This window comes from Podarcis tiliguerta (assembly GCF_965153285.1).
Source record: "Podarcis tiliguerta genome assembly, chromosome: 2".
NCBI classification, from domain to species: Eukaryota; Metazoa; Chordata; class Lepidosauria; order Squamata; family Lacertidae; genus Podarcis; species Podarcis tiliguerta.
In genome coordinates this window covers 14,773,146-14,788,058 of record NC_139535.1, presented here as the reverse complement: position 1 = coordinate 14,788,058, position 14,913 = coordinate 14,773,146, and the positions used below count along the sequence as shown (strand labels likewise).

The 14,913-nt window shown below is 45.9% G+C and overlaps 1 protein-coding gene across 1 annotated transcript; it reads left to right on the top strand.

Annotated features, from left to right (window-relative positions):
• The first annotated feature begins 4,027 nt into the window (after positions 1 to 4,027).
• LOC310670685 (zinc-binding protein A33-like) lies at positions 4,028 to 11,985 on the top strand. The gene is made up of 5 exons (XM_083426350.1): positions 4,028 to 4,791; positions 7,170 to 7,265; positions 8,363 to 8,596; positions 10,339 to 10,361; positions 11,060 to 11,985. The coding sequence occupies exons 1-5, from the start codon at positions 4,186 to 4,188 to the stop codon at positions 11,295 to 11,297; spliced, it is 1,197 nt and encodes a 398-aa protein (XP_083282476.1). The 5' UTR covers positions 4,028 to 4,185; the 3' UTR covers positions 11,298 to 11,985.
• Positions 11,986 to 14,913: the final 2,928 nt, after the last annotated feature.

Below are 14,913 nucleotides of genomic sequence, written 5' to 3'. Positions count from 1 at the left end.
ACCATATATCCTAAAGAGGGATGCGGGTGGCTCTGTGGTCTAAACCACTGAGCCTCTTGGGCTTGCCGATCAGAAGTTTGGTAGTTTGATTCCCCATGACGGGCTGAGCTCCTGTTGCTCTATCCCAGCTCCTGCCAAACTAGCAGTTCAAAAGCACACCAGTGCAAGTAGATAAATAGGTACTGCTGCAGAGGGAAGGTAAATGGCGTTTCTGTGCACTCTGGCTTCCGTCAAGGTGTTCCGTTGCACCAGAAGCAGTTTATGACCCGGAAAGCTGTCTGTGGACAAACGCTGGCTCCCTTGGCCTGAAAGCGAGATGAGCACCGCAACCCCATAGTTGCCTTTAAACTTATCAGACTGGACATCACGCAGAGACATCACCTTGCCAACAAAGGTCCGTATAGTTAAAGCTATGGTTTTCCCAGTACTGATGTATGGAAGTGAGAGCTGGACCATAAAGAAGGCTGATCGCCGAAGAATTGATGCTTTTGAATTATGGTGCTGGAGGAGACTCTTGAGAGTCCCATGGACTGCAAGAAGATCAAACCTCTCCATTCTTAAGGAAATCAGCCCTGAGTGCTCACTGGAAGGACAGATCCTGAATCTGAGGCTCCAATACTGTGGCCACCTCATGAGAAGAGAAGACTTAGTCGTTTAGTCATGTTCGTAGCTTCGAGAATACTGTCCAACCATCTCGTCCTCTGTTGTCCCCTTCTCCTTGTGCCCTCCATCTTTCCCAACATCAGGGTCTTTTCCAGGGAGTCTTCTCTTCTCATGAGGTGGCCACAGTATTGGAGCCTCAGATTCAGGATCTTTGTCGGCTAGGTGATGAAGGAAAACTCTGATCCTAAACCTCCAGTGCCTTGCGGGAGATCTTCAGAAGAAGAAAAGGGTAAGGAGTAAACCCGACACTAATCCAGAATGGAGTTCTTAAGGCAGTTGGATGGTGTCTTGTATGCCTCCTTCCAGCACCTCCTGCAGCCAAGCTGGGGCCAGACATCTTGCTCTGCTTTCCTTTCACATCAGTGAGGCCAAGAGGGGAGTCTTGTCATCTGGGCAGCCCTGGACCTCCATACACACTGCCCCACCTTGTGCATGAGGGAAGTCACATTAGTGCTGCTAATGCAGTGATTTGACTTCACCCCTGGAGGCGCACTCCCTTGTCCCTCAATACAGACAGATGCCAATAACAACCATACGATCACTTCTGCAAACACTGTAAATCACCCAAGCTTAGACCATTCTTGTGTGCACATTTTTTTTTCATAATGGTATGCAAGGTTGCCTTGAAAGGAATGAGTAACTGCAACCCAAAGTCTGCTTCCATGCTAGTTCACTAATTAAGTCCCTAATAAAGCGCTATCTGGGGAGGAAAATAAATTATCTTTGCAAGCACAAGGAAATCTCGTTTATAAAAAATAAAATGGCAAAAGACACAACTTAATGAAAACAAGACAACTCTTGAAATGCTGATCACCATAAGAAAAGAGATTTGTTAGATATTATTGGTGTGGAATATAATGCTGCAAACCTAGAGAGGGATACAAAATGTTGTTATTAGCAAACCGGAAAACTCACTTTCGGGTTTGTGGTGTTCTGGAGCCAAAACATCCGAGTACCAAGGCGTATGAGATCCAAGGTACGACTGTATACCAAATGAACCTCTTTCTGAGCTATAGAAGCACAGGTGTGTCTTGTTGAACTGGCCTGGAAATCTCTCCTCCTGCCAGTCCCAACCAGAGACTTACAGCCCAAGCTGCTTCTCACTTCTCCCCTCAGTCCTGCAGGCAGGTTCTCTCCCTTTATCTCCTCAGATTCAGCTAGGACCACCAAGCCTTTACCCACCAAGCCATTCCACCAGTCTTTGTGTTTTTAGGAAATAGGGATTATTTGCAACCTGAATCCCTTCATTTCACCTCAACACAACATTGCACCTCAAAAGTGTCTCCTGTTGCTTCTCCCATAACTTCAGTAACCTTCGTCCAGAGCAGCCCTGTCCCTGAGGGTCTCTCAGTGCAGCCCCCCCACCCCACCCCCAGCCAGCAACAATGGCGTTCTCCCTACATCCTGCTCCTTCTTCCCAGAAAACCTTGTCAAACACAACTCCCTCTTCCGTTTACATCAGGCATAGGCAAACTCGGCCCTCCAGCTGCTTTGGGACTACAGCCAGGGCCGTCTTAAGCATATCCGGCGCCGTGGTGCAAAAGTCCCTGTGCCCCCCCCCCTTTCCCAGAGCTTTTTTTAGGGCTGGAGGAGGTGGGCAGTGGCTGGAGGACGGTTCCTCCGTTGGCGAAGAGACAGAGGCTGGACCCGTTGCCTCCAGGCTCAGCTGCCTTCTTTGTGCCGCAGTGTAGGAATCTTTCCCCAAAGTGGGTCTTGAACCCACAACGCTGAGATGAATAACAATAATAATAATTTATTAATTGTACCAACTGACTGGGTTGCCCCAGCCTCTCTGGCTTCCAATAGAATATAAGAGAACACACCAAACGTCAGACATTATAGGACTAGGGGCTGCTGGCTTGGCTTTGTGGTGTTTTTTTGTTTTGTTTTTAATGTGAGCTTCTGAGTTCTTTGTAGAACTCGTAAGCCACCTTGGGAATTATTAGATGGGAAGGTGAGGTATTAGCCTTCAAAATTACAGTGGTATCTCAGATTAAGAACTTAATTTGTTCCGGAGGTCCGTTCTTAACCTGAAACTGTTCTTAACCTGAGGTACCATTTTAGCTAATGGGGCCTCCCACTGCTGCCGCACGATTTCTGTTCTCATCCTGAAGCAAAGCTCTTAACCCAAGGTACTATTTCTGGGTTAGCATAGTCTGTAACTTGAAGCATATGTAACCTGAAGCTTCTGTAATCCGAGGTACCACTGTTATGTGTTTGTTTTTTCCTGTTATAGGTAGCACTTTTGCCCTGGGGGAAGGGAACACTGTGTTTTGTGAACCCAGAAGTCCTCCCTCCAAAGTCTTTCCCATTTTTTCATATATATTTTTATTAGTTTTACATAAAAGTTGTACACAACAAACATAACATTTTCAAAAATAAAATAAAATTTAAGGGTTCTTTCGAACCTTCAGACCTCCTTCCTTCCCTTCATGGGTTCCATTTTTAAATTTTATTCCTCATCTTCTACTGTAATCTATCTAGTGTATAATCATAGGATCCACAATTCATGTTACTTTACATGTGTCATTGTAGATCAATTGAATAAATAAAAATAAACATTTCTGTAGTGATTATGATATATAGGCACAACTTTGTTAACATATTCAGGAACGTTTATCTGAGCGTATACTTTTTTTTTTTTGCTTCACCTCGTTTTATGCAACTGTTGCCTGTTGTATGTCTAAATGTAATTAAAAATTTTAAAAAATAAACATCGGGATAATTTTATTTAATTAAAAAATAAAAATAGAATATTTGTTTTCAATCCCAGTGTGAGGGATTTACATCAGGAAACCACTGGGGGGCAGAGGAGGTGGTAACTGGGCTCTGGATATTGCCTTAAGATTCCCCCCCCCCCAGTTTCAAAAAGAAAAAAAACATTTTTTTTTTACACACACACACACATACACACACACACACACACACAGAGAGAGAGAGAGAGAGAGAGAGAGAGAGAGAGAGAGAGAGGTTTACATTAAACCATAGTACCTTTATGTGGTTCCCTGAACCTCCAGACTTCCCACCACCCCTCCTTTGGCTTCCAAAATTTATCTTCCTTTTTTAACTGCGTCTAACTGCATTTATCCAAATTATTGTCCTTCATTGGAAGACCAGGCACCGAGAGGATAACAAATTTAATAGAGAATGGCGCAACTTTATAGACTATATTAAAGAACACTGTAAAAATCTAAAAACGTTTGCAGGATTGACATAGCACAAAGGATAAAAATGCCAGAGATTCTTTGAATAGGAAAGGTCGAAATGTTAGATCAGCAAGAACAGTTATATTGGTCCATTGGGTAGTGATAAAGCGGGATATGAAATCCAAACTCTTCTTCTTCACCTGTGCTTCGAAATACCTCCTAGAGGATCCAAGTGTCTCTGAACTATGAAGGGGGCTAGGTGTTGTTTTCTAATGCCAATAATGGGTTCCAGTTCTCTACTGACAGGAGACCTTTTTGGAGACATGAATCTCCAAAAGGATCGTGCAAGGGAACTGGGTGTGGAGAGTGCAGCTGAATGAGGCACAACTGGGAGCAGAGAGAAAATGATGACCCCCGTGAATCTGATTTCTTGGACGGCTCCACCCTTTCCAGCAATGCAGAAGTGAACCTGAAAGCAGAATCGCTCTGCGCCTTTTTCCTCAAGCGGCGCCTTGCGCAAAACTGCCTTAGGACCAGCGTGCTCGCAGGCGACGATCCTGCCGCCCCTGGGATCATGGCTTCCAGCCTGGTGGACGATCTGGTGTGCTCCGTCTGCCTCTCCCTCTTCCGCGATCCCCACGTACTGGATTGCGGCCACAACTTCTGCCTGGATTGCCTGAAGCGCTGTGTTCGCGATGGCTGGGGCAGAGGGATTTGCCCGGAGTGCCGCTGCCCTTTCAGTCTGCGGGAGGCCAGGCGCCACAGGGTTCTGGACAACCTCGCGGAAAAAGCGCGCAAGCTGCAGCTGGATGAAGAGCCCCAGGCAAGGGCCAGCTCAGCTGGCTCCTGCGAGGAGCACGAGGAGCCGCTCAAGCTCTTCTGTCGCCAGGATCGCGTCCCCATCTGCGTGATCTGCCGGGATCAGCCCGCGCATCGGGGCCACGAGTTCCTGCCGACCAAAGATGCTGTGAAATGCGCGCAGGTCAGTGGCAAGATTTCTGCTTTGGGGTTGGGTGGGCTGCGGGGAGCGGTGGGTGATCATAATGGGAGGACAGCCTTACAAAACCACAGGCTCGGTTTGACCTAGTTCAGCCCAGGCAGGCAAAGTGATTTGCAAGGGATGTTGGCTCAGAAAAATCAGACCAGGAATTCACAACCGCGCAGGTCTGCTAAGGATTCTAACAGGCTTTGAAAACGTAGTTTTTGCGCTGCTTCAGAGCTGCGACAGCTTCACTGCTGCTTAACTGGATCGTGTTAGGGTAGTCCTTTTTATATATATAAAAAGGTACATATAAAAAGTACGTATAAAATAATTTTTATTATAAAAATCCAATATAAGCCACATTTTATCAATATCAAATTACAATTAAAATATCAATCAATTAAAAACCCAATTACACATTTTACATGGACCCCCCCCCCCCCGCTAGATTTCAAGGAGTGATAGTTTCATTTACAGTCATAGCACGGGTTACAGACGCTTCAGGTTGCATTTTTTCGTACTGGAACAGGTTACTTCTGGGTTTCGGCAGTCGCGCATGCGCAGGAGGGTTAAATCGCACTTTGCGCATGCCCAAAAGCGCTGGATTGCAGCATGCGCAGAAGCGCCGCTGCACGTTGCAAACATGCATCCCACACGGATCACGTTCGCAACCTGAGCGTCCACTGTAATTCTGCTTCATTTCAGTCTTAATCATAACCCTTTATACTGAGGGAAGAATTAAGTAACCCTGCTCTAAGAAGAGGGATGCGGGTGGTGCTGTGGGTTAAACCACAGAGCCTAGGACTTGCTGATCAGAAGGTCGGCGGTTTGAATCCCTGCCGCGGGGTGAGCTCCCATTGCTCGGTCCCTGCTCCTGCCAACCTAGCAGTTCGAAAGCACGTCAAAGTGCAAGTAGATAAATAGGTACCGCTCTGGCGGGAAGGTAAACGGCATTTCCGTGTGGTGCTCTGGTTCACCAGAAGCGGCTTAGTCATGCTGGCCACATGACCCGGAAGCTGTACGGCGGCTCCCTCGGCCAATAAAGCGAGATGAGTGCCGCAACCCCAGAGTCATCCGCAACTGGACCTAATGGTCAGGGGTCCTTTACCTTTACTGCTCTAAGAAGAGCAAAAGATGTTGTAAGAGCCACCCCAACTCATGGTGGGTGAGTCACCAGGGTTGGGCTAACTCAAGTTACCAGAATAGTGCAGGAATTAGGAACTGAGGACTGAAGAAAATCTGCTTGCCTCAGCAGTCCTTGACACCAAAAAGCAGTCTGAACATCTGCAGGCTGAAGCCACAAGACAACGGCTTCTTGCCTCATCAGAAATTGCAGAAGTCAGCAGAAAGGGAAGGGAGACTGTCGTCTGCTTGCTTGCAAAATTGTGTGATCACACTCTGCACATGCTCTGGTGCCATGGAGGTTTGTTTGTGACATGGTATCAAAAGCAGCTCCAATCTGAGTTCAGGGCCCAGCCTTTGAGAGTTATCTCGCTGAAGCCAGCTGCGCAGCTTAGTAAAACAAGACTTTTCTCAAAGAACCCGTGTCTGCCTCATTGACTGGGGAAAAACCTGCAACAATGCAACAGCTACAACATTTTTAACTTCCATTCATATTAATACATTTAATAATTTATATTTCTGCAAGTGAAATTCTGTGTCCTTTATTATTCCTGTGCGTGATATTTATTTTAGATTTGTGTTCCTTTGTTTTGTACATATTGTTTCTTGTTTGTCCTTATAAAACTTTATATCCAGCGCTTTTTTTTCCTGGGGGGGACGCAGGGGCACGCATACCTCTAAACAGTTTGTGAATCTTTGTACTTTTGTCCATTTGCTTTAGTTCTTTTCCCCTGATTTGAACTATAAAATGATGATTTTCTTGAGTCAAAATGAGAGTAACCCTAAACATTTTTCAAGGGGGAAAAAGCACTGATTATCGTATTTTTTGCTCTATAAGACTCACTTGTTCCCTCCTAAAAAGTAAGGAGCGTCTTATGGAGCGAGTGCAGGCTGTGCAGCTATCCCAGAAGCAAGAACAGCAAGAGGGATCGCCGCTTTGGCTGTGCAGCGATCCCTCTTGTTGTTCTGGCTTCTGAGATTCAGAATATTTTTTTTCTTGTTTTCCTCCTCCAAAAACTAGGTGCGTCTTATGGTCTGGTGCGTCTTATAGAGCGAAAAATACGGTATATCTTCATTCTCCCTGGTCTCCATCATGCCCAGCGCAGCACCCCTGTTGTGCTAAGGTGGTCCTAGCCTTGGCCCCACCTGGCGGAGCTAAGCAGCAGTTCCACCTGGCCACATATTCCTCCAAGCTTTTGAAGCCTTCCTTCCTTCCTTCCTTCTTCTTAAGCTCTGTTGATTTCTCTGCTGCACAGATGGAGCTGAAGCCATACCTAAAGCCTCTGAAGGAGCGTCTAAAGGAGGCCAAAGAGGAGAAAATACACCAGAAGGAGGCAATTGGAGAGCTAAAGGTAAAGGATAAACAGTAAGGGATTGTGGAACTCCGCTTCCCCACACTTTTTGTGGTTTAAAGAGCATGCATTAATGTCCTTGTTTATACCCCGCCCTTGAAATTCACTGTTGCCTACAATAAAGTATAGAAAGCACAATAGAACAACTAATGCATTACATTTGTTTGTTTGTTTGTTTGTTTGTTTGTTTGTTTGTTTATACCCCGCCCACTCTGGGTGGCTCCGACCAGAATATCAAAAACACGATAAAAGATCAAACATTAAAAACTTCCCTAAACAGGACTGCCTTCAGATGTCTTCTAAAAGTCAGATAGTTTTTTATTTATTTGACATCTGATGGGAGGGCCACCACCGAGAAGGCCCTCTGACTGGTTCCATGTAGCTTCACTTCTTGAAGTGAGTGAGCTGCCAGAAGGCCCTCAGTGCTGGACCTCTATGTCCGGGCTGGATGATGGGGGTGGAGACACTCCTTCAGGTATACGGGGCCGAGGCCATTTGGGGCCTTAAAGGTCAGCACCAACACTTTGAATTGTGTTCAGAAATAAGCAAAAAACAAACAAACCTGAAATCTGTAAAGACAACCTGAAAATGGTATCGAAAGAGTGCAGGTGAAGCAGATCAGCATAAGCTTGGCCTGGGAAATTTTAAAAAAGGTCTTCATCTGGCACTGGAAAGACACTGGACTCTAGGTGCCAGGACCAGGCAAGCTTTTGTGGCGAAGTGTGTCAAAGCCAGGGCACCACCACTGAAAAGGCCCTGTCCCTGATAATCACAAGGTGCCCTGATCTCAGGCTATGAAGGTTAAATTTCCGTTTTTATGTTTCATAATATCCAGGCACAAGTTCTCCTGAGTAATACCGCCGGATGGGCGGGGTATAAATTAATTATCATCATCATCATCACCATTATTATTATTATTATTATTATTATTATTATTATTATTATTATTTTCCATAGGAACTTTTCTAATTCAAAATCTTCTTGATGGGACAAATCACCGTTTCGTTATGTTTGATTTTTGTTGCCTTGAATACGTATCTGCTTTGTTTCTCGCTAACACTAAAAATGAAATTAATTCGTTTCCCCACCACTTGCAGAGTTGTACCGAAGATATCACAAATCACATTTCCACAGGATTTGAATCCCTTCACCAGATCTTGGATGAGAAGGAGAAGGCTATTATGAGGACTGTCCAGGAGAAGAGGAAGAAGAACTGGGTGGAAATGCAAGATGCCTTTTCATGCCTGAAAAACGACGTTTCTTCCCTGACTGAGATTATGAACAAGGTTAAAGCAGCGTTAGAAAGTACAGACCACATGGCCTTTCTGAAGGTGAGACCAGCTCCGATCAGAGGCATACCTGCAAAACACCATGCGGTCCAGTGGATGTGTGTGGTGATGTAGGACTGAAAGTTATTGGCCAAATAACAATATCCGATTCAATATAGCTAGACTAGATCTGGTTTAATATGGCTGCAGTTCCCAGAATTCATTGGGAAGAGAGGTCGATTGTTAAACTGCTTTGTGAGAGGCATAGGAGACTCTTAACAACTCTTCCAACTCGGGTGTTGGGCTCCATCCACAACAGCACTGTGGGTGGGATTCAATGAATGAGCCCCACTCCTGGAAGCCCGGGACGCAGGTGGAGCTGTGGGTTGAACCACAGAGCCTAGGACGTGCCGATCAGAAGGCTGGTGGTTCGAATCCCCACAATGGGGTGAGCTCCCGTTGCTCGGTCCCTGCTCCTGCCAACCTAGCAGTTCAAAAGCACGTCAAAGTGCAAGGAGATAAATAGGTACCGCTCCAGCAGGAAGGTAAACGGCGTTTCCGTGCGCTGCTCTGGTTTGCCAGAAGCAGCTTAGTCATGCTGGCCACATGACCCAGAAGCTGTATGCCGGCTCCCTCGGCCAATAAAGCAAGATGAGCACCGCAACCCCAGAGTTGGTCACGACTGGACCTAATGGTCAGGGGTCCCTTTACCTTTACCTGGAAGCTCAAATAAGGACTCTTGCTGGTGCAAGAGGGCTTTCTCCCATGCGCCCTCTAAAAATGACTTGGGTGGTCAGGGGGAACCCCGAAATAGCACATGGGAGAAGGGGAGGGCAGATCGTTCATCTGGTACGCTAAAATGCTTGCGCTGATGGAACTGTCGCCTTAGCGCAATGTTGAATTCTTCCTTGTGCCTATCTGTTTGCTAGTGCCAAAATTGTTTGGCTCCTTGAGAGCGAAGCGGGGGGTGGGGAGGCAGAAGGAAACCTCTTGGGGGGTCGATGAGACCCACACACTGAGATTAGATAGAAGTACAGGAGTCCCAGATCATGAAGGTCAAAAATCAACCCTTTGAACTGAGTCCAGAAACCGAATGGAAGCCAGAGAAGGCAAGAGAATGAGGTGCTTATACCATCCGAATCCAGCAGACATGCTTGGCATCACATTCCAGTTGTTTCCAGAACACCTTTAAGGGCATGCCCAGGATGAGGCACTTGACTAGAGTAACCCAAACAGGATGTCGCCCAAACCCTGGATCACTTCTTGCCAAACCATGAGGAGTTCCTTGCCAAACTAGGGTCTCTTTTTACTATTTTCAGTTTACCCTTTTTTGCCAGTTAGATGTTGTTCGAGGAAATGATAACAATAGCCATATTTTATGGTGGTGGTGGTGACCTGGCTGCCACATTTATTTCTTAATTATTTTCTTTAGAGCACTTGTACCCTGCTCCTCAGCCAAGAAGGCTCCCAGAGGAGTTTACATAGTCAAAACAAAACAGTCCCTAACCACAACACACAAGGAAAAGGGGATAGGGAGGGAAGAGGAGAATAAAAAGCAAAACGCAGACGCCTATTTCCAAACGGTTGTTCCTATAATGACCAGCTGGCACAGTTCCGGGGCAGGAGGTTCCGGGTGGAGCTGGGCTTCCAGCAAATCTTCCAATGTCTCCTGCTGAGGCAGTCTGATCAAACAGCTGCTCCCAGATGACATCTGAAGCGAGAGGAAGCCCTTTCTAGTCATTCTTTCAAATTGACTGTGAAGATGCTGTAAATCAATACACTAAACTTGTTTATCTTTCATGTAGGACTTCCAGGAGCTGATGAAGCAGTAAGTGTCTGGAATTCATTCTTGTGTGGCTCCTCTGTGGTTCCCTTCTTTGACATTCCTTGCGTCCTTGGTGTCACCTGGTGGCAGGTGTGGGTGTGTGGCTTTTTCAGCCCAAGAGCCACATTCATTTTGGGGCAACCGCCCGTGGCCACATCCCAGTGACGGGCAGAGCCAGAGGCAAAAGTGGACAGGGCAGCAATAAATGCAAAACGACCTCCAGGGCTGATGTTTCCCACCTCCAGTTTGGCCCCTTAGTCCTCATCCCCAACTGAATGCAGCTCAGTTTCTTAAAAAGACCATTTTCCTGCATTCACATTACTCTCCCATCTACATAGTCTATGGTGCGGAATCATTGCTTTTCCACAATCGGGTGGGCATGAAATTAAAATGGCGGCTCCATGCAGCTCTAACATAATGTCAAGTACCTTCCACATGGCCAAAATCCTCCTTTCAAATTTATTCTGATGGAACACCTGTCAAGCCACAAACATTGATCATCCAGGTTGCTCTGGCTTAGTTGAAAAATGTGGTTTCTCTTTGAAAGTTAGTGGCCTCTCCCACCAGTTGTAGAACTTGCCACAGATCAGCCTGGCCTCATTTTTTGGGCGGGGGGGGGCAACATCCTGTTAGGAGCAACAAGGAGGGGCAGTGGGGCAGATCATCCTTTCCCACTAAACAGGTGCTTCTTGTTTTCTCAGAGCCAAAGACTCAATAGAGGAGGAGGAAAACAAAGATGACAAGAATGCAGCTGAAGAGGAAGATCAGAAGGCTGATGAAGAACAGGGTGAAAGTAGTGAAGAGAAGGAGGAGGATTCTGGAGGCGATGAGAAAAATGTGGTGCCAGTGTTTCCATCTCTCAAGAAATTCAAAGTGGCATTGGATTTTGAAGCTTGGGGAAAACTGTTGCAAGGTATCGAACCCCAGGAAGAGAACTGATCTCACTCTGCATTCTCACACTACAGAGTGTACCGTTTTCTCACTCTGCCTTTACGCATTATACTCAGAGGAAGGGAGCTGTACCATAATGCATAGGGCAGCATAAGGGAGAGGGTGTCCCAGCTGTGTATTTAGGGGGGAAAGACTTTGTGTGGTTTTTAAATATAATTTTTATTAGTCTTTCATTTAATAATATATATTCACATCATTGCTACCCACTTTACTTCTCCGGCTCTTTTGCGCCTATAGACTTCCTCCCTCCCAGCTCACGGCTTTCAAAGTAAACCTTTATATCATTGCATTTTATACATTTTCCAGTTCTGATTAGCTCATTACAAATCATTGAAATTTATGTTAAAATAAAAAGGGAGAAAATTCTTCACTACGAGTCTTCAGACAACCCTGCTAGTGATGTTAATTGCTTACAGTAATTTTTCAGATATTGTATAAATTTACTCCCGTCTTTTTGGAATACTTGATCTTGCTGGTTTCGGATTCTTCCTGTCAGCTTTGCCAATTCTACAAAGTCCACCATCTGCCACTCTTCTTTTGTTGGCAGTACTTGTTGTTTCCATTTTGGGGCTGGGAGAATTCTTGCCGCTGTTGTTGCGTACATAAACAGTCTTTCATCTTCCTTTGGTATCTCTCTTTACCCACTGTACCAGAAAATAAAACTTTTGAACTCTCATTCTTGGTCTCGTTATATGTCCATATATTCCCTTGCAAAAAGAAAAAGACCACAAGCTGTTTCTTGGGGCTTTCCACCTTGGCGCACACACCACAGGGCTGTTGTTTAAAGTGCACAAACCAGTTCCGATCCCCAAACTAGGGCCTAACACACACACATGTTACCCTGCTGATACCGCTGCTGTAAACTGTTTATAGTGATTTAATTTTCCAAAATGAATTTGGGATAGACAAAAGAAAGCACCAGGGCTTTCTTTTCCCCCAGGGGGAACTCACAGGAACTCAGTCCCGGCACCTCTCAGGTGGGCGCCATTACCATTCTTAGAGAACAAGGGAGGTGTTCATGGTGAGTTGCGGCACCTCTTTTTCTAGAAAAAAATAGCACTGCACAGCATGTAGTTAAACAGAGGTCCTGATGGGCCACCCATGTGGATGGCTTTAAAAGAAGATTAGGTGAACTCATTGGGAGAGGAAGGCTATCAGTGGCTACAGGTAACGACAACTGTGTTTTTCCTTCAGTGCTGGAGGCAGTACACATCTGAACACCAGCTGCCAGGAAACACAAGTGTAACTTAAGCAATAACAGGCAACACGTGGCTAATAATATACTAACAAAATCAATATTGTATGAACAAAATTAGAGAAGGTAGTCAGTCAATATCACAGAGGCAAACAAGCCTTTCAATAGTCCCCATCCTGTAATCATGATAATAGAAGCTCCAAGTGTAGCAATTCTTAAACAGAGAATATGTAATGGAAACACAGAAAATAAACATCTATCATTGTTGCATGAACAAAATTAGTATTGGTATTGAAAGAGGCAAAAAAACGTAGAATGGTCGTAACAGGTACATCAAGTAGCATAAGATCAGCACTCACTAAGAAGCGTAGAAAGCTGATACTGGGGGCCGAATCGTAGAAGATGAAGAAGAGAAGCGTTTGGATTTGATATCCCGCTTTATCACTACCCGAAGGAGTCTCAAAGCGGCTAACATTCTGCTTTCCCTTCCTCCCCCACAACAAACACTCTGTGAGGTGAGTGGGGCTGAGAGACTTCAGAGAAGTGTGACTGGCCCAAGGTCACCCAGCAGCTGCATGTGGAGGAGCGGAGACGCGAACCCGGTTCCCCAGATTACGAGTCCACCGCTCTTAGACACTACACCACACTGGCCCCACTACACCACCACAAAGGCATTAAATAGGCCATCCCGAGAGTGCTGAGTCATGTACAAAATCAGAAAATTTAAAGATACAGAATCCAACAATTAATGCAGTGGAAACAAAGTCTAATTCCGTGTTCAAACCCCTAGGATACAGGGATTTGAATAAGAAAATTATTTTAGTTTCTTGTTGGTGTAGCAATCTTACGTAATCTCTCCTCATCCCTAGTTGTTTCTGATTTACTCAAAGAACCATGTAAAGAAGGTCCATGTCTCTCTGCTGGTGTGTCACAAAATGCTCTATGAGTGATGCATCCATAACCTGATTTCTAATGCAGGAACGATGCTCCCCTATCTGAACGCTGACTGCTCCTGTGGTTGATTCAATATAGAGTAGATTGCACAGGCATCTTCTTAGATATACAACATCTTTAGTCTGGCAGGTGCTGAAATGACGGAAACACAAGTGGGCAGAGTGGTGAAGTTGCATTTGGGCCCTGCTCAAAGGCTTCTCCCTCTGGCTGGCCACTACGAGAACAGAGTGCTACGCTAGGCAGGCCATTGGCCATTGAACCAGCAGTGTTCCTCCTTAGGTTCTTATGACCTCTCAAGCACCACTAGCCTCCATGGGTAAGATGGCCCTAACTACAGCTCCCATCCTCCCTAGCTAACAGGACCAGTGGTCAGGGATGATGGGAATTGTAGTCCCAAAACAGCTGGAGGGCCGAGTTTGCCTATGCCTGGTTTACATCACCACCCCTTGTCACCCTCTGTTTCAAAAGGCCCTTTTCCCTGTGGTGTCATCGTGGCCCCTGTAACCCTGACAACCCCCATTTCACAGATTCAATGACCTTCCCTTGAGGGGCTCATGACTGGCCCTCAGCACCATTGGTTCTTCAACGACTCACGCGCCCGCCTCCCAAGTAAACCATCACCAGACTAGCCTCCTAAGAACAGCTAAATTCAGGAATTTATCCCTTAATTTCTAATCCTTTACTGAATCTAAGTGTTTGGGAGCTCTTGCCCTCCTGCTCCAAACGACCCTATAACAATATTTTACAGTAATATGTACTGCTGAATTTTGTTACTCAAAATGTGGAGTTTTATCATTACATTCAGTGTGGAATTTGTATCTTTGTGCCATTGGCCATTGAACCAGCAGTGTTCTTCCTTAGGTTCTTACGACCTCTCAAGCCAGGGTTGAGGATTGGCACTGTCGGCTGCCTGCCAAGGCCTCCTAGCCCTGGCTGTGCAGCTTCCCCACTTGTGTTCACCCGCTCAGCTTGTGTCCTACTCTCGTGTAGGACCCTGGCAGAGACACATGCCCAACTGGCATGTCCTCTCCCTCCTGGTCGATTGTTCGGGAGCTTCAAAAGCTTTCTTCATCCCGAATGTCACAGCGACTCATACCAAGAAGCATCAGCACCCTCAGGGATCCGCAGAGTATTCGCGGTTAGCATAACAGAACTCAGTAGCTCAGCATTTTGGCTAATCTGCCTTTATTTACATATAATACACTCGGAGCATTCTGACTTAGCTCCTTCTTCTTTCTCATCAGACAGAAAAGAGAGAGAGAACAAAGGACAACAGTCCCACTTCACGGAATACAGTAACATAAGCATCCTGTCTCCGTCATTTCCCACACTGTGGAATGAAAACATACACCGTCATGTGATAGACAACAATCTCATGACTGCAAACACGGAGCAGGAATCCCAACAGCCTTCTCCCTTCCACCCTCAGCAACACTGGGCACCTAGACCCAGAGA

What these genes read in the sequence shown, in the direction of transcription:
- LOC310670685 (XM_083426350.1), top strand. Translation starts at nt 4,186, where the DNA reads ATGAGGCACAACTGGGAGCAGAGAGAAAATGATGACCCCCGTGAATCT. An exon ending in ATGCTGTGAAATGCGCGCAG is followed by an intron (nt 4,792 to 7,169) that starts GTCAGTGGCAAG and finishes TCTGCTGCACAG; the next exon opens with ATGGAGCTGAAGCCATACCT. An exon ending in ACCACATGGCCTTTCTGAAG is followed by an intron (nt 8,597 to 10,338) that starts GTGAGACCAGCT and finishes TCTTTCATGTAG; the next exon opens with GACTTCCAGGAGCTGATGAA.